Genomic DNA, 20579 nt, shown 5'->3' on the forward strand with positions numbered 1-20579 from the left:
CGCCGATGCCAGGGAAGCACGGGCACAGGAGACCCTGCTCCCGGTGCACTCGGTCGGGGGACCACGGGCCCGAGGGGCAGGTGGGAGAGGAGGGCGAGGCAGCGGGAGGCGAGATGGGAAAGAGAACTGACACTCACACGGCCCCGCTCGGCCAGCCCGCGTCCGGGGTCCCGGGCGGCCACGGCAGGACGGGCCCCCACTGTGAGGGGGCCACGGGCAAGGAGCACGGCTCCGCGGATGGCGGGGGAGGGGTCCAAGGGTGACCCTGGGGAGGCAGGAGCTTCCGAGATGGAGGCGGAGGGAGGGCCGGGGCCAGGGGCGCGGGGCAGGCCAGGCGCCCCGAGGACCCCAAGAGGCTGGGACCACAGACACGGGAGGGGCCGCCCCAGGAGGGAGGCCAGGGCGCAGCTCCTCCTCCTAAGAGGAGAGCCTTACTGTCCACGGCCCAAACCGCCACTGCAGAGAGGACAAGGGGCCGCTGCCCCCATCACTCGGGGCCACGTGCGCCTAGCCTGGGAGTTTAAGAGGGGGAGGCGCACATCAGACCTGTCCTCTGAGACGGCTGGAAGGAAGGAGGAGGGGCGGGGCAGTGAAGAGGTGCCTCCTTCGGGGATTCAGGAGCAGTGGTGGGAGGGGGCCGTGACAGGAGCAGCCAGTGAAGGCATCCAGGACGCGTCTGGAGGACAGCGTGTCAGGCCTGGGGCTGGAGACGGGAGGGAGGAGCAGGCACTCGCGCGGCTTGGGCCAGATTCCCGCCTACAGGGTGCGGGGCGCCGACAACAGAGGTCCAGGCCACACGAGCAGGCAGGAGGTGCTCTGACAGCTCCGGGGCCCCAGCTGGGCACTGGGTGCCAGCGCAGGGCAGAGATCTGGGGTGCAGCTGGGCTCCCTGGAGCCGCAGCACGAACAGCGCGGGGTGGACAGAGGCTGCCACGTCCGTCCACCTGACTCACGGCTGTCCCGCCTACGTCCCCCCTTCTGCTGGTGAAGGCTTAGGTCACTGTCATGGGGATCCGCTTGCATGAGAACGCAGTGCCGGTGGGGAGAGAATGGACTGCGGTCTCGCTGTACTAAACAGCCCTCCGAAACTCACTCACGGGGTGAGAGGTCGACGCGTCAAACGCAGGCGGCTCTGCGTGAAGCTAGCAGTTGGGTCTGATAACAGCGCCCTCTGGCTCTGTGCCAGGGCCCCTGTCAACGCTAAGGTGCCCACGGAGCTCAGTCCCCCAGCAACCCCAGGGCAGGGGCGGCCGCCCGTCCGCTTACGGACAGGGGTCACGCTGAGGAGGCGCCATCACTGACCTCCAGGGACCACACAGAGGGCCAGTGGGTCTCGGGGTCTTTGGCTGAACAGGGCCCTGGGTCTGCCCAGGGGGCAGGGCCCAGGTGACACGGGACGGATGTTCCTCCAGCTCAGGGCCCGCTGCAGATGTGGGGCGAGGACAGGCGCGCTGGGAGACTCCAAAACGTCCGTGTGGGATGACGTACCTGTGCTTTTGAATTCCATTCTCTTGAGGAGGCCTCTCCCCAACTTTTCCAATCCCATTACTTTTGCTGGTGTCCACATGAATCACGCCAGTGACTCTCTGACTTGCCTCTGAAAATTCCCCGGAAGAGTTATCAGAATCAAAGCCTGTGCGAGACAAGCAGAGTGGTAACTTCTGCAGGACGTGGAATACGGAAAAGCCTACCTCTAAGAATTCTCACTCTGCACGCAGGCACCTGAAGCTCGAAAGGGCTTCTGACTGACACGTTCAGAGTAACGAACTCTTCTTCCCAAGAACCGAAGGTAGAGGCGGAGAACAGGGGCGGCTCCCGGGGCCTCCCCACGTGAGGCCACCACCCTGCCACCAACGCCACACTCTCCAGGTCCTTACGTGGGGGCGGCTCCTGGGCACGAGGACGGGTTTTCCCCGGTGTCGTCAGTGACCGTACCCTCTGGGCGGCCACCTCTATGGTGTTCACACCTAACTCAGGCTGCAACCCCTTCCTCCTCTGCACAAGTTGCAGTCAAGCTCCACATCACGTCCTGGAACACAACCTGCTGCAGAACCTACCAAACCAAACGACGGCAACCGAAGCAGCACACGGCGGGCGCGAACGCAGAGGGCACCCGGCACGCGCATGGAGGCCTCGGGGAAACTGAACTATCGGGGCTTGTGTGAAACACAGTCGCGTGGCCTCCTGGCCCATCCCGTCCCCCGAGCAAGAGTGACGCCACCCTGGGCTGTGCCCCGTGCCCCTTCTGCATCGGGAACGCTTTCTCCCAAAGCGACCAGTGACTATAGGGAAAAGGAAAATGTGTTTCCGCTCAACTCAGCCCGTGCACTCCACTGAAATACTCAAGTTCTGCTCCAGAGCAAGCCCAGACGGGCGCTGTGGCTGCCAGGGAAAGTCCTTCCAGCTGGGGTGGGGAGCTCCTGACCACTGACTATTGATGACCTTGACTACTTCAGCGAGGGCACAGCCCACGAGGAGCTCAGGGCTCCCATCACAGCCCCTCATTTCCGAGAGGAAGGTGAGGCCCAGAGTGACAGGCCAGGCGGTGACTGTGGTCAGACACAAAACATAAACAAACCTGCTGCTAATAAAAATCCCCTTCCTTCGTATTCCTCTATATTGACAGATGCACAAAATATAGTAGTGTTGAGATTTATTACACAATGAATTTGAAAGGATGTATTAAAAATGAACCTCTTGGACTTTCCTGGTGGCACAGTGGTTAAGAATCCACCTGCCAATGCAGGGGACACGGGTTCGAGCCCTGGTCCGGGAAGATGCCACATGCCACGGAGCAGCTAAGCCCACGTGCCACAACTACTGAGCCTGCCCTCTGGAGCTCGCAAGCCACAACTACCGAAGCCCACGTGCCTAGAGCCCGTGCTCCGCAACAAGAGACGCCACCGGAATGAAAAGCCCGTGCACCACAATGAAGAGCAGCCCCCGCTCACCACAACTAGAGAAAGCCCACGTGCAGCAATGAAGACCCAACACAGCCAAAAATAATAACAAATTAATTTTTAAAAAATGAACCTCTTAAATAATCAATGCTTTCTGAAATAGCCTGTCACCTCTAGTTTTTGCTAACTATCCCCAAAGCAACATCTACTAATCCCCAGTCTAAACTTAGCCCGGAGCATCCCTGCTTACGGATGCTCAGTCCTGTGGACCTGGTGTTACCCTGCACGGATGTCCCTACCTCCGAGGACCTCCCTCAGGGCTGAGATTCTGGGCCAGTGTCAAGTAGAAAGTTCATTTAAATCACAACCCTGGTGTGTGCCCAAGAAAACAAGGCAGCTCCTCCCTGACAAGCGCATTGAAGCCTTGTCTCTGATGAAGCCAACACTCGTAACAGTTTAAACATTTTAATATACAACACGTTTATTATAGAAAAAGAAAATACAGACAAGCAAAGGAGAAAGTGGAAATCATCTGTAATCTGATCACTCAGAGATACCCACCTTTGACACGTTAGTCTGACTTTTCACAACCCTTAATCTGTACATATTTTTCGTGTACTTTAAAACCTTTCAATTTAAAGGTACTGATTCTTGGGCTTCCCTGGTGGCGCGGTGGTTGAGTCCGCCTGCCAGTGCAGGAGACACGTGTTCGAGCCCTCGTCCGGGAAGATCCCACGTGCCGCGGAGAAGCTAAGCCCGTGCGCCACAACTACTGAGCCTGCGCTCTAGAGCCCTCACGTGGCAACGACTGAGCCCACAAGCCGCAACTACTGAAAGTACATAAAGGTACAGATTCTTGTAGGAAGTAATTGCCTATCTTTTTAAAATTTATTTATTTGTTTATTTATTTATCTTTGGCTGCGTTGGGTCTTCGTTGCCGCGCACAGGCTTTCTCTAGTTGTGGCCAGCGGGGGCTCCCCTTCGTTGCGGTGCGCAGGCTTCTCACTGCGGTGGCTTCTCTTATTGTGGAGCACAGGCTCTAGGGGCGTGGGCTTCAGTGGTTTGGCTTGCGGGCTCAGTAGTTGTGGCGCACGGGCTCAGCTGCTCCGCGGCATGTGGGATCTTCCCGGACCAGGGCTCGAACCTGTGTCCACTGCATTGGCGGGGCGGATCCTTAACCAAGCGCCACCAGGGAAGTCCCAGTGATTGCCTAGTGAAGTCATTCATTTAATAACTGCTGGGTTTAAACACTTCTAAAATTAGAGTCACAGACTAAGACGGGTTCTATAAACAGTGAAGTAGTCACTGTCTGGGTATTTCATTGCATTGGGAGACTTCATATTTTTCGTCTTTCTGTTATTGCTTGGAAACCAAAGGGCTGAGGTGAGGAATTATTTTCACCTAGACATCTGCCTCTTTCGCCTGCATCTCAGGGACACGCGGAGAGGTCCCACCGTGCAGAGAGGCAGGGATGGGGTCACCTACACACCGCACTCCATGCAGTTCAAGCCCTCTCTGGGGAAAGAGCTTCCGAAGTACCGGTTACGCTGGTCCCAGGCGAAAGGGAGCTTCCCAGGAGGCTCCCGGGCTGAGAAGGCCACGCCGCGGCCGGGCCCACTTGGTCTCAGACCGGTCAGCCTGCGAGGGCCAGGAGGCCCGAGGGCGTGACTCCCCGACAAACACCCCGCTTGGTGGGAATTCAACTGCGAAAGACTACTGATGAGCATGCGGGTGGAGCCGACAAGCACGCTTCCCAGGCAAACACGCCCGCAAGGAGCACAGCAGCTACGGAGTCACGGAAGATCAGATGTCCCAGCAGTTCAGCCTTTGAAAACAGCGATGAGCGCAGGGCCTGCTCCTCCTGGGGCTTCGGACAAGAATAAGTCAAGAATCTCAGGCTGTCCTTCCCTCAACCTGCTGCAACCCTTCGCTCAGGAGAAGCACGGCCACTGAACAGCCGGGAGCACAGGGACAGGGCTCCACGAGACAGGAGCGCCAGCAGGGACGGCAAAGGTGTCCAGGGGGACAGCAGCGGTGCTCAGGGAAGAGCCTCCTGTCGTGCCGGGCACCACGCTCTTTTGGCACTGATTATGGAGGTGCCCCTCGGACCGCCCTCGGGAGGGTTAGCACCGAGAAACCCGGCGGCAGTGATATTTCAGAGCTGCTGTTTCTACGTTCCCACACCTGAGAGGGGGGCCTGGGCTGGAGGAGTCTCCTGCAGTCCACCTCCACCAAGGAGACCCCCTCAATAGAAAAAGCAAAGTGACGCTCCCCCTGCTGACGAGGAGGGTGGAGGGCAGACAACGGGGGGCGTCTTGAACGTGAGTTCTGGGGCCCCCTGTGGTCATCTGTCCCTCAGGCGGGAAGAGGAGGAGGAAGGGTCGTTCTAAGCAAATGTGAGGCAACCCAGCCCGCCTCTCCGGCCCCTGCCACCCTACCATGCACTCTGCCCGCCAGGCTGTGCACCAGCACTCACAGTGGTGTGTGAAAAGCGAAACAGAACTGAACTCTGACGCGGTAAGAGCTGCTGGGAAAGCAGGTAAATGTACTAGTTTTTGGCAGACTTTAAGCAGTGCAAAACACGATACAGTTATAAGACAGGACAATACGTTTTTGATCATGAAGTGTAAATAATATAAGAATGCTAACCATCTCACTTAGGACCCAAAGAAAAATATTCACACCCCAGGGCAACTCTTCAAGACTAAAACACACCTGCCCTTTCTTGTTATCTTTAGTGGTCCAAAGTTGATGTTTTCCCCCAAATCTACGATAGGACACATGCTTTTACTGAAGGCTGGTGCCGGGGAACACGTCAGCTCTCTCTCCACACAGTTTTCCTGGACCGTCCTCACGTCCCCGGGCCACGTCCAAGGGCTTCATGCTCGCGACACAATCTCTGAACTTGCCTCTCCCTCCGCTCACCTGTGACGGCATCGAAGAACTCCTCCTCTCCGTTCATCCTTCAGTGCCAGGCTCCTCTGCCGCCTGATCTGTAGCGTCTTCTACTGAATCATTGTACTGGATCTACATCGACAGTGTAAGAAATTTCACGCTATGAACGTTTTAAGGTAAAAATCCAATAGGCATTGGAGATCTAAAGGGAAAAAAAAGACACATTTTGGTATTGTTAGCTTTCAGAAGTTGTATGGTTTAGAAACATTTAAAAATACCCATTCACCATTCTTTTTTTTTTTTTTTTTTTTTGCAGTACGCGGGCCTCTCACTGTTGTGGCCTCTCCGTTTGCGGAGCACAGGCTCAGCGGCCACGGCTCACGGGCCCAGCCGCTCCGCGGCACGTGGGATCCTCCCGGACCGGGGCACGAACCCGCGTCCCCCGCGTCGGCGGGCGGACTCTCAACCACTGAGCCACCAGGGAAGCTCCCCATTCACCATTCTTGAGGTCAATCTCAATTACATCTGAGCAAAGAAGTAAAAGGAATTAACTCATACAAGAGGAAACAGCCATAATATCCGCATCCATCAACGAGTAGCACGTCAACAAGGAACCACTATCTGAAGTTACTTTACAAGCCACTACACTATATAAGGAAGCAGTGAGGCGACTAATCTGGGGGTCACGTGGACACTTCGAGGGGCAGGTTAGCTAGGGTGAGGCAGCCACACGCGGGGGCCCCAGCACACCTCCGCTGACGGCTACTGCAAATCTGTACCAGAAGCTGGAACAAAGGGTTATAAATAAACGCAAAGTGACGTGCAAACATTTATTTCACACCACCCTGAAACCAATTTTCACTTCTAGAGAATTGAGAGTGCTGTGTAAGTTCGCCGTTATCAGTATAAACTGCAATCAACTTAAATTTTCTCAAAATTACTTTAGCTCAATATTTCAGTAGAACTCATGCACATGAACTTCTCCCATCATGAAGTGCAGTATTTCATAAATGGCAAGAGACTGAAGCAAAAGGTCAACCTGATCCCAAAAGGTTTGACTTTTTATGAAAATAAGCAGAGACCCATATTTAATTGTGTGAGCCACGTAGCGACGGGACCAAGAGCTCTCCTCCAGTTCTGGGAGCAGTGAAGGAACAGGTGGTCCCGAGGAGGGATGCGTCCTCTGCCCTTGGAGCGGCCACACGGAGCTGGTGACACCTCCAAAGGGCTCATCTCTGGGCTCCATCCTGAGCACACGTGACTGACTGCATTACGCAACAAACTGGCATTCGGTCATTCTGCTCTTCCTTCCCCAAAAGGCTCTTCCAGAGTTTCCTTTTCCTCTCCCAACTTCCCAACCAGCCAGCAGAACCGGACACCTAAGCAGCTTCTGGAAACACCCATTCAAAGCCTCACTCCGTAGTTGATGGTTGGGTTTTCTTTGGCAAATTAGAGAAGCTGCTACTACTTGCTTCTGATTCCTCTCTGATATGACAGGTGCCATCTACAACACCCTGCAACATATTTGATCTCTAGAAGCCACTAAAATGAACCAGTGTTCCCTGGAGGAGAAACGGCTCAGTCCAGGACTCGGGTCCCTCTACAGGCAGCAGGAAGCTGGCAGGACTACTGGGGTCAGAGCAAAAGGCTCAGTCGAGGCTACAGAGGTTCCCACCGCGACAACGGGACAATGTGAGCCCCGTGAACAGCCAGGCGGACGGAACACGTTCCATACATTGAAGTCCCCGAGTTCACAGAGATGCTGAAAAAGAAATTAACTGTCCACCACGGGATGGATGATGCCAACACAGTCTTCTGAAAACGAGGACACAACAGGAACGCGTCAAGCCTTTCAGCTGCCCTCCTGTGCAGACTCCCTGTCCCACTTTATTTATTTATTTATTTGGCTGCATTGGGTCTTAGTTGCGCATGTGGGATCTTTCACTGTGGCGAGCGGGCTCTCTAGTTGTGGCGCGGGCTCTAGAGCGCTCCGGCCTGGTAGTTGCGGCACGCTGGCTTAGCTGCCCCTCGGCATGTGGGATCTTAGTTCCCCGATCAGGGATCGAACCCACGTCCCCTGCTTTGGAAGGAGGATTCTTAACCACTGGGCCAGGGAAGTCCCTCTCTGTCCCACTTTTTAGAGGCGTTCCTGCCGACCCGTGAAGGATTCAGGGTGTGTGGCACCGCCGTGTACAACCCTGATGGATTCCCGCGTCTGGCCGCTGACCCCTCGCAGCTGTGCTATCACAGACCCAGATGTGCTATGTGACTCCTCCGAAGGGGTACTGTCAAGAAAAGCAAGCCAAAACCCGGCCCTCCTCCAAATGTAACTATCAACTTAAGGAGCACAGAGAACAGAGGAACATGCTAAACTCCACCGTGGGGACACGGTGGGCAACATCCAGACTCTGGGAAAGTCTACAGGGTAAAGCCCTGCTTCTTCCACCACTAACTCACAAAGGAAAAAGAGAACAACAGGTGAAGGGATGCTTTGCTATCTCGACTGAGGTGAGAGTTTCATGGGTGTAGACATATGTCAAAACTCACCGTACACTTTAAATATGTGCGACTTAACTGTATGTCAATTACACCACAAAAATGATACTTTAAAAAAAGGCAGGGCTTCCCTGGTGGCACAGTGGTTGAGGGTCCGCCTGCCGATGCAGGGGACACGGGTTCGTGCCCCGGTCCGGGAAGATCCCACATGCCGTGGAGCGGCTGGGCCCGTGAGCCGTGGCCGCTGAGCCTGCGCGTCCGGAGCCTGTGCTCCGCAACGGGAGAGGCCACAACAGTGAGAGGCCCGCGTACTGCAAAAAAAGAAAAAAAAAAAGGCAGGGGTGTCATAATTGCATTTTTTTAAAAGAGTCTTGGGACTTCCCTAGTGGTCCAGTGGTTAAGACTCCGTGCTTCCAATGCAGAGGATGCGGGTTTGATCCCTGGTGGGGGAACTAAGATCCCATATGCTGTGCGGCACAGCCAAAAAATAAAAATAAAAAAATTTAAATATATTTTAAAAAGAGGCCTTACCTTTTAGAGCTACACACTGAAATACGTACAGATGAAATGAGAGCATGTCTGGGATTTTCTTCAAAATGACTTGGGAGGAGTGGGCAGGGTGATTAATGGACAAGATGGGCCAGGAACTGGTAAACTGCTGAAGCTAGAAATGGGCTCACAGGGGGCCGCTGTGCTATTCTGTCTGCTTCTCTGTATATTTAAAATCTCCCGGGGGGCTTCCCTGGTGGCGCAGTAGATAGGGAGCCGCCTGCCAACGCAGGCAACACGGGTTTGATCCCTGGTCCAGGAAGATCCCACATGCTGCGGAGCAACTAAGCCTGTACGCCACAACTACTGAGCCTCTAGAGCCCGCGAGACATAACTACTGAAGCCCTCGTGCCTAGAACCCGTGCTCCGCAACAAGAGAATCCACCGTGATGAGAAGCCCGTGCACCGCAACGAAGAGTGGCCCCCACTCGCCACAACTAGAGAAAGTGTGCACACAGCAATGAAGACCCAACACAGTCAAATAAATTAATTTTTAAAAACCCCTCATTTTCTAAAAAATAAAAACAAAAGCAATTCCATTTACAATACCATCTAAAACAATAAAGTACTTAGGAATTAACCAAGGAGGCTAAAGACTGTACAATGAAAGCTATAAAACACTGCCAAAAGAAATTAAAGACATAAGCAAATGGAAACACATCCCATGTCCATGGACTGGAAGACTGAATATTAAGATGTCAACACTTGCTCAGCCATAAAAAAGGAACAAAATTGGGTCATTTGTAGAGATATGGATGGACCTAGAGTCTGTCATACAGAGTGAAGTAAGTCAGAAAGAAAAAAACAAATATTGGATATTAACACATATACGTGGAATCTAGAAAAGTGGTACAGATGAACCTATTTGCAGGGCAGGAATAGAGACACAGATGTAGAAAACAGACGTGTGGACATGGGAGCGAGGCTCGGACTAACTGGGAGATTAGGATTGACATATACACACTACCCTGTGTAAAACTGATAGCTAGTGGGAACTTGCTGTATAGCACAGGGGGCTCAGCTCGGTGCTCTGTGACAACCTAGATGGGTGGAATGGGGGGGGTGGGAGGGAGGTCCAAGAGGGAGGGGATGTATGTATACATATAGCTGATTCATTCACTTCGTTGTACAGCAGAAACTAACACAGCATTGTAAAGCAACTGTACTCCAATTTTAAAAAAAAAAAGATGTCAATACTATACAAAGCAATCTACAGATTCAATACAATCCCTATCAAAACCCAATGATGTTTTTTGCAGAGACAGAAAAATCCATTCTAAACTTCATATGGAATCTCGACCCTGAATAGCCAAAACAATCTTGAAGAAAGGAGAACAAAGCCAGAAGACTCACACTTCCTGATTTCAAAACTTACTACAGAACTACAGTAATCAAAACAATGTGGTAGTAGCACAAAGACCAATGGAAAAGAAGAGGGAGCTCAGAAATAAACTCTCACATATACCATCAAGTGATTTGTGACAGGTGTGTCAAGACCATTCGAGAAAGAAAGGGCTGTGTCTTCAACAAATGGTGCTGGGAATCTGGATATCCACATGCAAAAGAATGAAGTGGGACCCTATCTTACACCATATACAAAAATTAACTCTCCACATGCCGTGGAGCGGCTGGGTCCGTGAGCCATGGCTACTGAGCCTGCGCTCCGCAATGGGAGACGCCACAACAGTGAGAGGCCCATGTACCGCAAAAAAAAAAAAAAAAAAAAAAAATTAACTCTCAATGGATCAAGGACCTAAATGTAAGATCTAAAACTAAAAAACTCTTAGAGGAAAACACATGGCAAAACCTTTACAACTTTGGATTTGGCAATGATTTCTTGGATAAGACACCAAAGGCAGAGGCAATTAATGAAAAATTAGACAAACTGGACTTTATGAAAAATTTAAAAATCTGTGCGTCAGACACTATCAACAGAGTACAGAGGCAACCCCAGAATAGGAGAAAATATTCACAAATCATACATCTGACAACAGATTAATATCCTGAATATATAAAGAACTCCTAACGCTCAATAACAAAAAACAAACGAGCTGATTCAAAAATGGGCAAAAGACTTGAAGAGACATTTCACCAAAGAACATATATACAAATGGCCAATAAGCACATGAAAAGATGCTCAACTCACTAAACGTCATGGAAATGCAAATCAAAGCTATAATGAGATACAATCTCACACCCATTAGGATGGCTACTATAAAAAAACAAAACACAGAAAATAACAAGTCTTGGTGAGGATATGTAGAAACAGGAACCCTTGTGCACTGCTGGTAAGAATGTAAAATGGTACAGCTGCTGTGGGAAACGGTAAGGCAGTTCCTCAAAAACTTAAAAATAGAATTACCACGTGATCCAGCAATTCCACTTCTGGGTATATACCCGAAAGAATTGAAAGCAAGTTCTCGAAGGGATATTTGCGCACCCAAGTTCACAGCAGCATTATTCACAACAGCTAAAACATGGAAGCAACCCAAGTGTCCATCCACAAACAAAAGGATAAGCAAAATGTGGTCTAGACATGTAGTAGAATATTATTCAGCCTTAAAAAAGGAAGGAAGGGGGCTTCCCTGGTGGCGCAGTGGTTGAGAGTCTGCCCGCCGATGCAGGGGATGCTGGTTCGTGCCCTGGTCCGGGAGGATCCCACATGCCGCGGAGCGGCTGGGCCCATGGCGTGAGCCATGGCCGCTGAGCCTGCGCGTCTGGAGCCTGTGCTCCGCAACGGGAGAGGTCACAGCAGTGAGAGGCCTGGTACCGCGCACACAAAAAACAAAAACAAAAAAAAAGGAAGGAAATCCTGTACTATGCTACAGCATAATGAACCTTGAGGGCATTTTGACCGGTGAGATAAGCCAGACACAGAAAGACAAATACTGTTTGATTCCACTTATCTGAGGTCCCTGGAGGAGTCAAATTCATAGAGGCAGAAAGTAGAAGGTGGTTGACAGGGGCTGGGGGAGGGTGTGGGGACTTGGTGTTTAATGGGTAAAGGGTTTCCATTTTACAAGATGGAAAGAGCAATGGGGACGGACGGTGGTGATGGCTGTATATACAACCACTCAACTGCACACTTAAACATGGCCAAGATGGTAATTTTTATGCAATGTGTATTTTACCACAATTTTTTAAAAAATATTTTCTCACTTTATTTTTATTTATTTATTTATTTTTGGCTGTGTTGGGTCTTCGTTGCTGTGTGCAGGCTTTCTCTAGTTGTGGAGAGCGGGGGCTACTCTTCATTGAAGTGAGCAGGCTTCTCCTTGCAGTGGCTTCTCTAGTTGCGGAGCACGGGCTCTCGGCACCTGGGCTTCAGTAGTTGTGGCATGTGGGCTCAGTAGTTGTGGCTCGCGGGCTCTAGAGCGCAGGCTCAGTAGTTGTGGTGCACGGGCTTAGTTGCTCCGCAGCATGTGGGATCATCCCGGACCAGGGATCGAACCCGTGTCCCCTGCACTGGCAGGAGGATTCTTAACCACTGCGCCACCAGGGAAGGCCCGAATTTTTTTAATTGGAAAAAAATACATTAGCAAGTAGGACAAACAAGAAATGAACAATTATGCACACAGCTCAACGCTCCAGGTGCCAGGCTTACACAGCAGTACTCTGGAAAGAAAAAGTTCCACTGGGAACTTTGATAGATTCTCAAATGACAGACTCTCGCTAAGAAGGGCCCAAACCCCATCCAACACTCAAACCTCAGGGTATGTTTCTCCTTCTAACGGTTCAATGTAATGCAGCATAAACTTTGCAGCCCATTTCCACCAGGAAAGGCACCCAACTGGCCAAGTGAGATCAGGGAGCCGCAGAGCTATGAGGGCAGTGGCCCAGGGCGGGAGGCAGGTTTGGAAACTGAGGAACAGGGCGTGGAAGAACTGGCCAGGAGACCTGCAGAGAAAACTCCACGAAGCCTGGTCCCACCCCCTTCCCCCACAGAGGTCACGCTCAGACGGCGGTCACAGAGCAGGTGCCCCCAAAGAACTGCAGGTGAGACGTGGCCAGGGCCTCAGCCAAGGGGCAAAAGCTTCACTAACCGGACAACTGCTCAACCCACCGGATGCAGAAAACTGGGTTTCCATCAAGAACGAGTCGGGAACAGAAGCAAGCCAGCAGCCGCCTTCAAGAGCACAGTCCATCCGTAAGACTCTCACTGCCCCACAGCTCTGAAGGTCAAGGCCAAAGCCGTCCCAGAAGCAGACAGGCCCGTGCACAGTGCAGACTGTAGTGGTATGCCACGGGCCAGTGACAGAACAAACCAAAGGCGCTGGCGCCTCCCCAAGGGCCTCTCCTTCCCAGGCAGCGGCCTGGCAGGGACCAACCTGGCCACGCCGCCTGAGGCTGGCCTGTCACACCCCAGAAAGATGCTATGGTGACACTTAAATGTTACCAGAGCACACAGGCTGGCGTGCCCACCAAGAACGTGGAACCAGTGTGACTTCTGAGTGTGAAAACCACAGAGTTTAACATGCAATGGACACAATTATTATCAGGAGGAATTAAGAACTGAAGGATGGGGATGGGAAAATTAAGTTGGGGAAACGTGAAACCGAGGCTGCTAGGCGATGGGAACACACCCTGAGGACAGCGTAGGCCTGGGGAGGCTCTCCCAACGCAGCCGCTCCCAAGAAAGAGGCCCGGGGCCACCACCAGCCCTGGGGCCTCCAGGAGGCCCCACCCTCCCCACAGGGCAGCGCCACTGAGGGCAGATGGCGCTTCCTGGCCACACCACCTCCATGGTCACCGGCGGCTTCACTGTTTCAGTTGTGAGATGTCCACTTTGCAAAGGAAGCCCACCTGGATGCCTAACGACCCCGGTCCTCGTCACGCCCACCATGCCACGGTGCCCACCTTCTTTCTTTTGTAAAAGAACAAAACTTACTGGAAGCAAACACTCTACCTGTACAGATTGCAGAGCCGCGTTGCAGAACCTCCGGCCATGCTGGAAATGCTCGGATGTGCTCTGCCCAGGGCAGTGGCCACTGGCTGCAGGTGGCCTTGAGCGCTTGAACCATGCGGAGAAGAAGCCGATGCTTCTTTCTCTGTGATGCGACCCAGTTGAATTTCTTCCACTTCATCGGCCCACGTGGAAGGTGGTGTCCATCCTGGACAGAGTGCTCTAGGGCCTCACTGGGCTGGGACACCCCGGGGGCCCTAGGAAGCTCCAGCGGCCCCACCAAGCAGAGGCAGGAACGTGGGAAGGAGGCGGCAGGCGGAGCCGGTGGCGCTTGGCCTCCGCGCACGAGTCCAGGCGGCGGCGGCAGGGTCGGGGAGGGGGTCTCTGCAGCCTGCCACGGCCAGCCACGGATGGAGCGCAGACGAGGGCATCAGGCCAAGCCTGACCTTTACTCTTATTCCCAAAGCTACCCGGGCTTTCTCACCTTGTACTCACTGAATGTGCATTTTGCTAGCTGCTGAAGCAACATCAGGCCTTCATATTCCTGTGGCTGTAAAAGCTTAGTGGTGGAATCAAATCAATGCCCTGACTCTACTTCCAGCAAAGCCTCTTGAAAGGGTGGCCATCACCTGCAGAGCGCCCGCGCACACGTGTCTCGGGGACCACGGGGCGGAGTCAGGTGGCCTTTTGGACACCGGTTCCTTATACTTGAGCAGAATCCGGTTCAGCCCAGTTGCACGTGAGGCTCCCTCAGAGCGCCATTTTGAGGGCAAAACAAGTAAACGTGTGCTTTCTGTCTGTGTGGCTTTCACAGCACCGGCCTTCATCACAAAATCAGCTGCCTAATGCTGCTTCAGGGAACTTAGAGCTTCTTCCCTGAGGGTGGGTGTCGGCGTGGGGGGCCGGGGCGGCCTAGCCCCAGAAGGCCTCCCGTCTCATCCACGCCAGAGGGCAGGTTACAGGCAGCACGAGGACTGGCCGACGTGCTTAGGGGTTCAGGCAAGAAACTGAAGGTTTCCAGACTTGAGGAAGGTAAAGGAACCTCCCTGCTGTGTAAACAACTGCATTAATCGCCCACTGTTTACCATACTCCACCCCAACGGCGAGGCCTTGAAGGGCAGGCACAGGGCAACCAGCCCGGCCCCAGGAGCGCCCACGGGAGCCCAGAGCCCCATCCACATGCTCGCCCACGACAGACTCCCTGCAGTCCCGTGCCGCGCCCCCGCCCCGAACCGACGGCTTCCTATGCAACAGTGAGCACCGAAGGCACACCGCGCGCGTCGGGGAACGTGCTTTTACACCCCAGCACAGAGCACGGCAAACAAGCACTACACGAGATGAATGGGTGTTCTTCGGTGCAGACGCGTTTGTCGGAGTCAACCTCATCATTCTGGAACCCAGAGAAAAGCAGAGTGGTTTGAATGCAGCCTGGGGAGTGGGTGAGAGCTCTGAACCGGGAGCCCGACCACAGCCTCTTGGGCCGTGTTCACCGAAAACCACAAGAGTGACAGCCACACCAGGCAGCGCGCTGAGAGCCGCGGAGAAGGCAGACCATTGAAGTGCCCCTCCCCACGGCTTGTCCGTCTCTGATGAGGACCACGGGCCCAGACGCAGCGGGGCAGGATGCTTCAGATGCCACCTCCATCACAGGGCAGGGTCCGGTCTGACATCCTCGCCCTTTCGCCCACTTCCCCCTCCTGTTCCAGGTCCTCCCCGTCAGCTCTCGCCCAAGTAGGACCTGCTTGGCCCCTGCCCGGTTTCACCCTGCTGAGAAATGTATCCTCTGGTGTCGTGCCTGCCTCAGTCACCCCTAACCATGCTTCCTGAGCACTAACGGGGTGGGTGTTTAAACCAAGGTCAGGGAAGTCCACAAATTTCTAACCACCACCACCACCCACACCCCCAAAAAAAGAGAAACAAATAAAAAGCGAAAAATTGCAAAATTCTGTTTGTGTTCATTTTTCCCCAGAAGCACGACTCAGACTCCTTCTCAAAGGAGGGGGTCCCTGATGAAAACAGGTTAGCACCCCACGGTGGGTCCCGAGCTCTGGCGAGCACGCCAGCCACACTGGAATCGTGGGAGTGCGCCACACGCAAACACACACGGCCCTGGGCCTCCCGCCTAGAAGCCTGGATCCAGGAGATCCGCGGCTGGGCCTGGAGCCGACACTTTTTACAGAGTTCCGCAGGTTTTCCTGGTGAGAGGCCTCAGCGCTGAACCCACAGTGCCCTACCTCTGAGACAGACCCTAGGGCAGCACTCTGGAGCCGCCCCCGCCCCGGGACCCCCCTACCCTCTCCCTCGTGTGGTAGAACACGCCCCACGGTTAATCTCTAGAACACAGGCACTGGTGCCTCACTGGTACCAAGTCAGGGACAGGATGGCTCTGGTTCTCCCCCCTCGCGTGTCGAACAGGGCGCCCTGTGCCCCGGTTTACATCTGTCACCGCTAGAATTCTTTGTGGTGCTCCTTTTCACCCTCAAAGTTTCACAGTTTGGCCATCAAATCACATGCTTACCTGGTTTAAAGCGACAGCGGAAGTCACTTTCCAGCCAAGCACGGTGGTACAGGCGCCCGGTCACAGCTGATCTGTTCTCACAATCAGCCTTTCGTTTGTTCAGTAAAACACACAGCCTCCCCTGCCCCCATGGCGACCATCGTCTTTTCTAGAACCTGGATTCAGGACCACTTCCTTACAAGACCATTCCTCACGCCAGGCTCTCCCCCAAGAACCCGCATCCTGCCTGGAACAGGTGCTCCCCTGGGCACTTGGTAAAGATACGAGCTCAGAGGTCAGACAGGTCTGCCCAACCCAAAGCCACACAGACCATTCCCTCTGCTGATGTGACCCCCCCGCCCAGGGGTGCGGAGGCTTCCTGAACAGACAGGGAGGATGTGTGTTGCGGGGGGGGGGGGGATGGCAGGAGAGAGTGTCAGGCCCCATAAGCCCTCAGCAGTGTGCACCTTCCCACCAGGCGCCCAGGCTACAGGGCCAGGGCCAAGCCAGCCAGCACTGATGTGGGAGTTTGTGTCTCAAAAGAAATCCTGCAAGAATGCCACTGATGAAATGAAAAAGCAAAGAAAGAGACACACAAACATCAAGCAGAAGTCTCCAGACCTCCATGTTTCTCAAACACAGTCCCGCCTGAAGGCTGACCTCCGCTGTTTAGCTCATTGCAGAGATTTTACAGTATTTGCACCGCCGGGAGATCCAGCTGAAAGGCGGTGATGCTTTGAAATCCTGCCCAATGACCCTGAGCTCTTTTCTGAATTTGGAAGGAAAAGGAAAGAAACGCCACAGAGTTCATGGACACCTCGAAGTGACCATTTCATTACGTGTTTGTTAAGGGGAGCTGCAGGGCTGGGCCGATACTCCACACACGCTTCCAGCCAGAGTGTGACGCGGCCGCAACGGCAACGCCTGGGATGTCTCAGCAAGAACACTCTGACTGCAGCAGAGGCACAAATTAATCACTGCACATGGAAACTGCATTTAAAGTGCCAAACTAGAACCTAAAATATTAAAAAGTCTTAGGATTTAAGTATTTGTAAATAATCAATAGTGTTCAAATACTAACTTCCTTCCTGTCTCAATAAGCTATCAGTCAACCTTAAAGTACACCAAGTTCCAGAAATTAAACCTCGCCCCGCCGTCTGCGTTCCGTCCTGAGCCCTCAGGAGAGGTACTGCATGGGTCCCGGGGTCTTTTTATAAGACAACCCCACTTGAATAGTCATAACTTAGAAGCGTTACTGTAGCTCATTTCAGTAGGACTGCAAACCTACCTACCAAAGATTTCCTTAGCTTCACTTCTGCACTGCATTTGTTTGTCTGTGTCAGTGTCGGGTGGAGTCAATGTCAGTGCTCTCAGGTCTGGGACAGAAGGTCTACTCAGCACCTATTACAATACCAGAGCCTCTCGGGTTACATTTTCACATATATTCCTGGCAATAACCCACTTTACAGGCCAACACCCTTGAGGCAAGAGCAGATAAGTAACTTTCCTCCCATCCAAATTAGAGAGCGGTGGGGCCGAAACCTGGGAGCCCCAGGCCACCTCCGGAAAGATTCTTAAACTCTCAAGTGGAACATGTTACCCACCTGAGGACCGTCATCACAGCTTTCGCTCAAAGATGCGAGCCCTGCACACCTTATATCCGCCAGAGCCGAACTCCTAGGAAAAGATACGGCCTTGGCTTTTCACAGGAATACTAAGGAAATCATTTGAAGATAGTATAAGAATACATAAAGTGTTTCCAAAATTTCGCCACCAAAAAAAGAACTGTCGCTTTCGTAATTAGCTGAATATAACAAGGTTTTAAAAGTCGACCTAGTTTTAAGTACATATCCAAGACTCACTTGCCAGCATTTCCTGGAAGGCATGTATAAGAGGCACTAAGACGAAGGTCAAGTGGCACTTTTTAAACACTGAAATAACACTGCTCCTCAAAATGTTAAACCAGAGCTGAGCCCTCTGAATGCACATGGGAGGAGAAAGGAAAGCCCTAAGTACATGGTCTAAGGCTTTAAGTTCACCACATTAAGTTCGCTCAGAAATGAATTCAAAATCACAACCTCGGGCTTTATAGTGTGTCTATCCATCATCACCCCTCCTCCGCCAACTCACCCTTTTCACACCGTGAACATCAATGACTTCCCTACTAACCAGGGAACAGGGCAGCAGGTGAGGTATTTCAGCAAAATCTTGGATAGCCAGATAGAGAATTACTACTTTATTTTAGAAGAAATAAAATGGTTTATAAACATTTATGCTCACCCAAAATAAAAATCTATCAGTTATGTGTGCTGCAAGAAACAAAGTTCTGACACACAGTAATGCAGCAGAACTAAATGTTCCACACAAAAATGCTGAGGGGACCTTGTAAATGAAAACGTTGGTTTTAAAAGGCAGGAGAGAGAGGTATTTAAGGGTGTAGACTCTGGAGCCAGACTGCCTGGGTTCAAATCCCTGCTCCATAACTAATTACTGTGTGATTTAGAGTAAGTTACTTAACCTCTCTGTTCCTCAGCTTCCTCATGAATAGACAAAGGATAATGGAACTAAGAACAAGTCTTGTAGTTTGTTGTGGAAACCACATGAATAAAGTGAATATAATGTGCTTACAGCAGTCTTGGAACAACACTTGTCATGTATTACTGTCATCTTAGATAAGAGCTGTTACTAACAGAAGGACAGGTGAGGCAAACGGGAAAGGTAAATTCTAAGGAGATTCAGTCATCCGTGTACTAAATGACAGCACCCTGACAGGCGCTGTGCTGGACAAGGAGGAAGTGCAGCCGATAAGGTCCCCGTCCTCATCAAGGGGGACGGGAACGAACAATTTGGAGCACCTACCACATGCCAGGGACTGCTGGAGACAAGCATTTCATCTGCTGCTCTTATCGGCCCTGCCAGGTAAATGGCACATGTCGCAGAGGAAGGGACTGAGGCCAGGAGAGATGGGGAAACACTGCCAAGCGCACCACGTCAGGAAGGGCCTTCGCTCTGCCACCAGGGCAAGGAGCCACGAGGACGTGGTTCCCACGACACCTCTGCTCTCCAGCTCCAGTGGATGGAGAGGTCCCGCAGCTTGCAGCCAGGCATGCAGAGGGCATCCCAGAAATGTCTGTTGAACTGAACTGAGTGAGACCACGTCTCCAGATGTGCACGGGCAGCCCCAGAAAAGGGACTAGTGCAAAAGCTGCTGGCTGCCGGTCCAGAGCTTGTCCTAGGCTGACCCGTCAGTATAAAAACCCCAGGAACAGGAACACAGCTTCCTGGGAGGTGACACTCACACTCAAGAGGGCCAGGGACGTCGTAACACCACCTGGATGCTTCTCCCAGAAAAACCCGGGAAGACTGACTGGTGGTTACCCAACAGTCTTGTTCTGGGCTTATAAAGTCTCAAGATTTATTCTGCTGATTACTGGAATGTAACTGGAAACAGAAGGAAGCTTTTAAAATCAGATTTCAAATCTAATTGATCTAACATATGTTGTTAGGTAAAGAGCTCTCCACAGCAGGTGCAGTCTGCTAAGGTTGACAAAAACAAAACGAAGAGCAGGCGAAGGCGTGGACACAAGCACAACACCTTGCAGGGTCGAGACAAACCCACAGGTGGTCGCCCGGGCAGGGGAGCGTTGGGAGGGCTGCACTGCGAGCGGGGACACTGACTCTTCACCCTGGGCCCTTCCTGACTGGTTGACCGCGGGCGCCGGCTACCTTAGACACAAGGGAAAGTCGGGGGTCCCAGAGCCCCTGCCCAGCGCGCCCCCCGACTCATCTCTGCCGCTGAGAGGGGATGGCGGGCGCCCGGGCCAGCTCTCCAGCCGACTTCCGGGTGCGGTGTCCGGCAGTGCGGCCCCGGGGCCGCAGCTGCCCGGCGACGCGGGGTCTGGGCGGCCGCCCGGTACCCAGGCCCGCCGCCCCCGCCTCCGGCAGCCAACTTTCCTCCCAAGTTTCCTCAGGGCCGGGACGCGGCCGGCGGGCGGGCGGGCGGCGGGGGGCCGGCCGGGCCGGGGCCGGGGCCGGGGTCGGGGCCTGGCCGGCGCGCGGGGGGCACTGGGCTCCGGCTCCGCTCGTCCCGGCCCGGCCTCCCCGCCGCCCGCAGCCCAGGCCCACCAGCCCGATGCCCGGCGCCGTTCCCAGGCGACGCGGGGTCGGGGTCCCGGCCGGGTCACTCACCTGGACCGCGATCCCTCCAGCGCCGACCGAGCTCCGCAGCCCGCCCCGCCCCCGCCCCGCAGGCCCGCGACCCACTGACACCAAGGCGGAAGTGCGGCCGGCTGCCCAGTCGACTGACAGCCGGCGCCCGCCACTCGCTGCGCCCGGCGCC

The 20579-nt window shown here is 53.4% G+C and overlaps 1 protein-coding gene across 2 annotated transcripts in view; it reads right to left on the minus strand.

The window, feature by feature from the left end:
* OSBPL2 (oxysterol binding protein like 2) overlaps positions 1-20579 on the minus strand; it is a 39720-nt gene extending 19141 nt beyond the window's left edge. Inside the window, exons 1-3 of one of the 2 annotated variants that reach the window (XM_059036546.2) lie at positions 20429-20579; positions 5826-5997; positions 1489-1633 (exon numbers count right to left, since the gene is read on the minus strand). In XM_059036546.2, coding sequence (XP_058892529.1) covers positions 1489-1633; positions 5826-5862 — 182 coding nt within the window. In that variant the 5' untranslated portion in view covers positions 5863-5997; positions 20429-20579. The remainder of the gene's footprint in view (positions 1-1488; positions 1634-5825; positions 5998-20428) is intronic. The other variant, XM_059036549.2, reaches the window with a different exon arrangement.

Source organism: Kogia breviceps, chromosome 14 (genome assembly GCF_026419965.1).
Source record: "Kogia breviceps isolate mKogBre1 chromosome 14, mKogBre1 haplotype 1, whole genome shotgun sequence".
In the NCBI taxonomy this organism is placed as follows: domain Eukaryota; kingdom Metazoa; phylum Chordata; class Mammalia; order Artiodactyla; family Physeteridae; genus Kogia; species Kogia breviceps.